The sequence below is a fragment of the Otolemur garnettii genome, unplaced genomic scaffold (assembly GCF_000181295.1).
Source record: "Otolemur garnettii isolate 467f Iridium unplaced genomic scaffold, OtoGar3 scaffold00014, whole genome shotgun sequence".
In the NCBI taxonomy this organism is placed as follows: Eukaryota; Metazoa; Chordata; class Mammalia; order Primates; family Galagidae; genus Otolemur; species Otolemur garnettii.
Window position 1 is genome coordinate 9327942 of NW_003852409.1, and position 8382 is coordinate 9336323.

Below are 8382 nucleotides of genomic sequence, written 5' to 3' on the forward strand. Positions count from 1 at the left end.
TGGGGCTTAAGTGATTCTCTTGCCTCAGCCTCCCAAGTAACTGGGACTACAGGTGCCCACCACAATGCCTGGCTATTTTTTTGTTGCAGTTGTCACTGATACTTGGTGCATGTGTTTGACGCCATAATCACTGTGCTATGGGCACTGCCTATTTATTCATTTCTTAAAAGCACTTGCTGAGGACATATCATGAGCCTTCTGTCATCATGCTGGGAAGTGAGACTGGTTTCTTCCCTTCTGAAGCTTACAATCTGTTTGGGACTCAGTGTAAGAAATAATGCTAAGCACTCTTAATAGAGGTACCAAAAAGGTAATGAGCTCAGTGCCCTGCTACTTGGCCAGGAAAAGGGTTAGGAGTATTGGCTGAGGGAGTTGGGGTAACATCATCACCAAGAGGTGAGAGATATTTGAACGCTGTCTTAGTGGTTCAGTAGAAACTTGTCTGGCGAGGAATGGATCTAGATAAAAGGAAGGGTGTTTGTGCCTTTCTAATTTCAGTGAGACTTAACATTTACCACTCTTGCTTTGTATTTTTCATTAGAGCTCCAAACGAGAATGGAAGCCTCTGGAGGACCGCAGCTGCACGGACATTCCCTGGCTGCTGCTCTTCATCCTCTTCTGCGTTGGGATGGTAAGGAGGCTCTCCCAGATGATCTGACCCTGAACTCGGGGTCCCAGGGAATGATGGGGAGGCGGGTTGACAGGGAAGTTCGTTTTGTCTTTTTCTTTGTATGTGTTTGTGAATTTTACCCCTCTTGTGTTGCTTGTAGTTAGAGGACCTGATACTATGGTGGCAGGTAATTTTTGCCTTGGACAATTTGGTGGTATTTGGTATACCTCTCGATTCTTTTTTCCCCCCTACTTAAAAACTGAGATCAAAATTAAGGAGCAACTGAGCCTTCCATCTCATTCCCTAAATCATTTCAGAAAGCAGATCATTTGATGTACATCTCTGTGAACAGTGATCTTTATGGGTGGTGAGCAGAACAGTGGCTGTGGAGTCAGGAGCCCTGAGTATTCACCCCGTCACACAAACCTGGGGGTTATTTTCAGGGCCATCAGTTCTCCTTTCAGGATTTGGTATTCATTCCTTAGTCCTTAGGTGGGAGGCTGGTGGTTCACCGTTCCTGCCTCCTCCTGCCCACACCAAGCCCCTGTAGGCTGCTGTGTTTATTGTAATGAGTGGCAGTTTTTGATTAGAGATCAAAACAACTGGTGGGCATGGAGTAGGGAAGACCCAGAGACCTTGTTGCAAGGTGACAAGGGTGTACTTATTCAAATGCATACCCATTTCTGACACAGACTTCAGTGATTCAGAGTCACTGCCAGTGTGCTGGGCCCGAAAAAAATACAAAACTGCTATGTTAGAGTTGATTGATATTTAGAGCTAGAAAGGACTTGGAAATCTTCATCTGGTCCATCACCTTCATTTTGCAGATTAAAAATATCAAGCCCATAGATGGAAATGACCATCCCAAGGCCACATTGCTATTGCTAGTTAATGGCAGAGCTGGGAGCAGGGCCCGGGTCTCTTCACTTCCAGGCCAGTGCTGTTTTCTGCCACCCACTTCCCTCTTCCTTGTGGAAACTGGTCAGACACAGTATCTTCTCTCTTTCTTAGTCTTTGACGACTCAAAATGCAATTATGCTACTCCAGGCAGCAGCCTTTTGCTTACCATGTGAGTGTTTTTAACCTCCTTCCTCTCACATCTTTTATAGAGGGGCTCTTTAGGAAAGTCACTCTGTGTCTCTCTGTAACTACCTGCCTTGCCAGTGCTGTTTGTGAGTCACAGAAAAGCCTTAATCTTGACTTAATAGGCACAAATGTGGGTACCAGTCCTGCACCTGAACAAAGGAAAAGAAAGCAGGACATTTTAGTGAAATACAAGAAATACAATCAAATAAGGGAGATTTTGTTTGGTTTTTAGAGATAAGGTCTTGCTTTGTTCCTGGGGCCAGATTGTAGTGGCACTGTCATAATGTACTGTAACCTTGAACTCCTGGACTCAAGTGATCCTCCTGCCTCCTGAGTAGGTAGGGCTCAGGCCACTACGCCTGGCTAATTTTTAAAAAAAATTTTTGTAGAGACAGGTCTCACTGTATTGCCCAAACTGGTCTTGAGCTCCTGGCCTTGGGCAATTCTCCCACCGTGGTCTCTCTTAGTACTGGGATTATAGACATGAGCCATTGCACTCAGCCAGAGATCAAAGTATAATTTCACCCAAATTAGGATTTTTAGGAAAGGTCAGAAATACCAGTTTCCTAATGTAGGACTTATATTTTTCAAGAGTTTAGTTAGTTTAATTTAATGGCAACTGAAATGCAGCATGGAAGAACATTCATGCAGAGTATAGAAAAAATTTTTGATAATTGAATATGTCCACAGCTTTTCCCCACTCCCTGAATAACCCCAGGACAATAGCAACTGACCTTTCAGAATTATGTTTACAAACACATATCCGATGCTACCCAAAGTGCTTTTGATTTTCTGTGCTCAAATAGCTCAGGAAAATGCAATCATTAATGTTAATAGGATGATTTGGGAGTGACTTGAGACTAAGGACTTACTTGTTTACTGAAATGTTTTAATGCAATGGTAATTAATATAATGTTGATTTCAGCATGATGGTAATTAAGACCCACTGTGTGCACTTTTAAATGCAGGCATAGTGTTATTTGTTTTGAAATGATTCTTTTAATAGGTTACCTTCATGGAATTATGGTAATGTCAGTCAAGTTTTGCTATTTGGAATCTCAAGAAATCTCAAAGATTTCTCTTCTCCAACTTATTGGCACAATATAGGTTCAAAGGTTTTTGGCTTTTGAGTATTTATTTTACATGGTTTTTAGAAGTCTCCTCAGCCCCCCACTTCCTTTGAATTTTAGTTTGCAGTACTTTTAAAAGAAACATTCATCAAACATTTTTTAAGGCATTAATCTATGTTCAATACTTTCAGGTATGTATTTATCTCTCTAATTTGCCCTATAAGATAGGTTTCATCCCCAGCTTATAGACAAGGTATAGTTAGGTTAAACATTAGCTTGTCTAAAAATATACTTTTGGCGCAGCACCTGTGGCTCAAAGGAGTAGAGCACTGGCCCCATATGCTGGAGGTGGCAGGTTCAAACCCAGCCCCGGCCAAAAACTGCAAAAAATATATATATGTGTGTGTGTGTGTGTGTGTGTATACACACACACATTTCTGGAAATAAGTTGCTAAGATATACTAGTGGAACCAGTGGCCCAGCTTTCTGTTCCTGTTACAGATTATTTCTCAGCTATGTTGTAGCCTGATATTTAAACCTATCTTTATTCTCTGTTTTACCTATAGGTCATTCTGTGACACTGATACTCCAGCTCTTTTTTTTTTGGGGGGGAGACAGAGCCTCAAGCTGTCCCCCTGGGTAGAATGTCCTGGCATCACAGCTCATAGCAACCTCCAACTCCTGGGTTCAAGGGAGTCTCCTGCCTCAGCCTCCCACGTAGCTGGGACCACAGGCGCCCGCCACAATGCCCGGCTATTTTTTGGTTGCAGCCATCATTGTTCTTTGGCGGGCCCAGGCTGGATTCGAACCCACCACCTTAGGTGTATGTGGCTGGCGCCTTAGCCACCCGAACCACAGGTGCCAAGCCGGTGCTCCAGCTCTTAAATATTTTAAGCTCTTGTCATCTTTCACTTATCTTTACCATTAAATCTTTGTTTATACATGTTCATCTCTCCGTCAGCATTTTTACTTGTCTTTTATTTCTTCCCTTAGTTTCAAAGTTTTTCTAATGCTTGAATTGTCTAAAATTTAGTGTTTTTCAAAGTCGATTGCTATTAGCCTTCTTGAGAGCTATCTTCTTCTATGTTTGAACTTTTATCAATATTTTGAAATTGCTGGGAATATACTTATTTGGTCTAAAACATTGCACGTAGTATAACACTTCTAAATTTCTATTTGTCATTAAGGTAGTGAGCAAATGGTAACCCTAGCTATACGTTAGAATCAGCTGATTTTTTTTTTTCAAAAACTCATTTCTTGGCCCCAATCAGTGATTCCAGTATGATTCCTGCCATTCCGATGTTCAGCCAAAGTTGAGACCCACTATTATAGGCACTGACAAACCACTGAAAAGTGTGGAGCCAGAAATATGATGAGTTAGAAAGATGACCCTGGCCGCTAATGTTAAAGGTGGCTTGGAAGGCGGAAGAGATTTTAGGCAGACCATTTTGGAGCCTGAGGCAATGGTCCAGGTAAGAGGTGAAAAACCTGAAATAAGGTAGTGGTAAAGGAGAGGAGGAGAGAGACTGAAGGAGTAGATCAGGAACGTTTATCACTGGTGTTATCCATGTTGCAGGCAGGTGTGAGATCAAGGATGACTAAGTGGTTCTTAGGACTCTTCAGCTTGAATCTAAGCTCCTCCTAGATTCATAGCCGTGGTTTCTGGACACATCGGGAGCAAGAATGGGATGGATAAACAAAGTGCCACTTTATCAGTAACTGAACAGGTACCCGGTTATGTGCAATAAAGCACTTCCTGGTAAACAGGACTCGTGGAATGAAGCTTGAGCCATGTGGGCTAAAGTTCCTTCCTGTCCAGGATGGCCTGTCTTCACTGTGTCTCAAGGGCAGTAATGTGTATTGGAAGAGAAGAGAGGAAGAGAGAATGGAGATCGACTTGGACCAGTCTGCCTAGATCAGCTTACCTCAAACAGACAGGAAAGAGAGGAGGCCAGATGGCCCTAATAGGAGGACTTACCATGGAAAATAGAAGAATAGGGGCCCCCTACAACTCAACTTGATACTTACTGCTGCTTACTATGGGCTATCAGGCGTCCTCAAACTGTAGCCTGCGGGTCACATGCGGCCCACCTAGGACATTTATCCAGCCCGCCGGGTGTTTTTGCCGCTGCTGCCGGTCCTGCTGAGCAGCCGACTCATCCCGGGGCCGCAGTCTGGCCCTCCAATGGTTTGAGGGACAGCGAACTGTTTAAAAAGTTTTGAGGACCCCTGGGCTAGATACTGTTCTTAGCACTTGACACATAGAAATTCATTTAATTGTCACAACTGCTAAAGGAAACATACACTCTTGTTATCATCATTCCCATTTTACAGATAAAGAAACAAAGGCACAGATACATTCAGTAACTACCTGAGATTACATAGTAGCAGCATTGACCCCAGAAGAGAAGAGGAAGAGGGTGATACCTCAAGAGGTAGACCTTACTTTGTTGCCTAGAATTGGGAGCAACAGAAAAAGTCATTCAGAGCACTGACTTGTAGAATCTAGTAACCTTACATGCCAGTCAAATGTGGTCTCCTCAGTGTCTCAGGCCTCGACTAAGCAGTTTAGCATCACCTCTTCCTCGAGTGTGGTGTTAGGAAGGTGAGGGGCAGAAGCCTGGAGAGGGAGACTGCAGAGTCCTCCACGCTGGATCTTGTACACATAAGTGCAGGGCAGGAGATAAGTGGTGCCACTAATGGAGACAGCATGTGCCGGAAAGAGAAACCGTTCCGGGAACTGTAGAATGAGACAGTGAGTTTTGGACATGTAGACTCTGAGGGGAGGGATGAGCAGTTGGGCTGGCATTTTGGAGAATGATCTGGACTGGAGTTGGCTTCAGGAGATACCATTGTCCCTTCAGACTGCTTTCAAGGACCTTTTTTATTTTATAGCTTTAGTCTCTTTCCCGGGGCACATTGTTTCTACCTCATTACCTATTGTTGAGCATACAGCGGAAAGTGAGAGATTCACTGCAGTGTGTAGTCACCTGTTGGATGGTCTGTTCTTTGCCAGGATCATGGAATTGGAAGAACAGCATGCGAAAAATTACCACACTTCACCTGATCCAAGTCACTACCTATTTTCTGTCAAGTCCTTTTCCTTTTTTTTTCTTTTTTAAAATATTGTGATAAGTCTATAGTTCTGTTGAATCCATTTTTTTCAATCTACTCTTGCTTTTTTTCTCAGTCACTATAGTAATGACCACATAGGTGTGAAGTTCTGCCTGCAAGTCTACTCTTTAAGGTTTTAGTCTGTATCAGTTTTTTCTTAGAACCGTAAGATTTTGGAAGAGGAAGGGCTTTAGAGATTAATTAAAGGGATTTGTTCTGGGAATTTTGGATGCACTCAAGGGGCTACACGTGGGGCTCTGGAGGGCTGCATGTGGCCTTGAGGCTGCAGATTCCCACCCCTGAGTGACTCGTAAGGACTTTGAGGCTCAGGGAATTCAAAGTTACTTACTCAGGACCTTAAGGAGTGTTTGTGGCAAAGCCTGGATTATTCTCAGTGTTCCTTGTCTATGTTTTTTCATGGCTTGAGTCTCCACGAAACAACCTCTTGATTTTGCTCTCTCATGTCCCATTATTTTCTTCTCTTTGAAAGAATTTGAGTTTTCCTAGGGTAAACTTTCCTAATGTAGGACTTATATTTTTCAAGAGTTAATTTATATATTTGTATGTACTCAATTAGTGAATTCGTATTTCTTCGCTTTCCAGTCATTATTTTTTTTCCTCTTTACTCCTTAAAGCAATGCATCTTGTTAAATGTTTTTTAAAAATTCAGAAATCTAGAAGATTGTCAGAAGTTTTAATTTTTTTAGTTTATTTGCATAAAATATAAGTTCTGCCTAAGGCCTTCCAACCCTACCCTGTGCTGAGTCCTTTCTCGTCTCGGGGTTCTCAGAAAGGGAGGAACAGAAGCCAAATGTTCCTCCAACATTTTACAAGTCAGTTACATGGAAATTGACCCCAAGTACTGATTTATATGTGGGATGTAAAGAGGTAAAGGAGGAGCTGACATCTGAGAAAAAGAGTCAGCACATTCCCATTAATCCATGGGAGAGGACTGTAGCCCCATTCTCCTACACGTGTTTTTGTTAACCATTTTTTTCTTCAAATCTAAGACCTTCTGCTTTGCTCAGTTGCTTATTAGCAAAGACTCCAGATGTAAAATTCAGACTTACTTGTGAAATAAAGGTCTGTCTTATTTTATGAGAAAAACCAAGCAAGAGCTGTTACTGAAGTAGAACTAGACCTTACGATATGAAGGGAATATGAGTACAGTTCATTAATTAGCAAATGGCCTTTCTTCCACTTAGGCAGTTGATACTTACTTATTAGTTGCCATGTCTTTGCCTGTGACCATCTTTGTTTGTCTTTACCTGACTTGAGTCGCCCTCTGTTTGTGAGATTTATTTGTTCTTCCTCTCTTTAAAATGGCAGTGTTGGCTCGGCGCCTATAGCTCAACAGGCTAAGGCGCCAGCCACGTACACCTAAGGTGGTGGGTTCAAATCCCCAGCCTGGACCCGCCAAACAACAATGACGGCTGCAACCAAAAAATAGCCGGGCATTGTGGCGGGCGCCTGTGGTCCCAGCTACTTGGGAGGCAGAGGCAGGAGACTCGCTTGAGCCCAGGAGTTGGAGGTTGCTGTGAGCTGTAATGCCACGACACTCTACCCAGGGGGACAGCTGGAGGCTCTGTCTAAAAAAAAAAAAAATAAAATAAAATAAAATAAAATGGCAGTGTTGAAAGCGTTTCCATAGCTCAGTTGGTTTAAGATGGTAGCCATGATTCTCTTCCTTGCTAATCATCTTTCTCTCTGGTGATTGCTTCCTACTACATGCTTATAAAAGCTTTCCTTATCCCCCTTATCATTTGCTTCATTAATATGATTTCCTTGTGTGGAATGCCTTTTCCCTTCCCTCTCCATGGAGCCATTAAATTATTAAGTGTATTCTATAAAGTTTCTCTCACCCTATCTAATTTCATGTACCACAGTTTTTTCATTTGTGAAACTATCTTGCTTCCCGCACTTGGATTTTAGAGTTTTTTTTTTTTTTTAAGGGATTGTATTTTTAATTACATTTGGCCTAGTTCCCCATTGTCAGTGGTTGTTCTGCATGGGAAGTCCCTAGGATAATAGTCACAGTTTCTTCCCATCTTATTAGCTCACTGTTCTTCTTCCCCTCCCCCCTTGCAGCTTCTCACTTTCTCTATCTCATGCTTCTGGAAGCTACTAAAAAGTTTAAATGGCCTGTGTGAAAATATGTCCGTGTCCCACTTTAGCAAATATATATATAACATTTATAATTTATACCCTGCCTACATCCCAGAGGGATATGAGGTGGCTTATGATAAAGAATAAAAACCCCATGTCCAATTGGCACCTGTGGCTCTAGCAGCTAAGATGTCAGCCACATACACCTGAGCTGGCGGGTTCGAATCCAGCCCGGCCCGGCAAACAACAATGGTGGCTGCAACCAAAAAATAGCTGGGCATTGTGGTGGGCGCCTGTAGTCCCAGCTACTTGGGAGGCAGAGGCAGGAGAATCGCTTGAGCCTAGGAGTTGGAGGTTGCTGTGAGCTGTAATGCCACAGCACTCTACCCAGGGTGA

General features: G+C 42.8%; 1 protein-coding gene across 1 annotated transcript in view; it reads left to right on the forward strand.

The window, feature by feature from the left end:
* The first annotated feature begins 277 nt into the window (after positions 1-277).
* Positions 278-8382, forward strand: part of SLC44A1 (solute carrier family 44 member 1) — a 96554-nt gene continuing 88449 nt past the window's right edge. Inside the window, 2 exon segments of the mRNA XM_023510555.1 lie at positions 278-310; positions 542-631. Coding sequence (XP_023366323.1) covers positions 278-310; positions 542-631 — 123 coding nt within the window.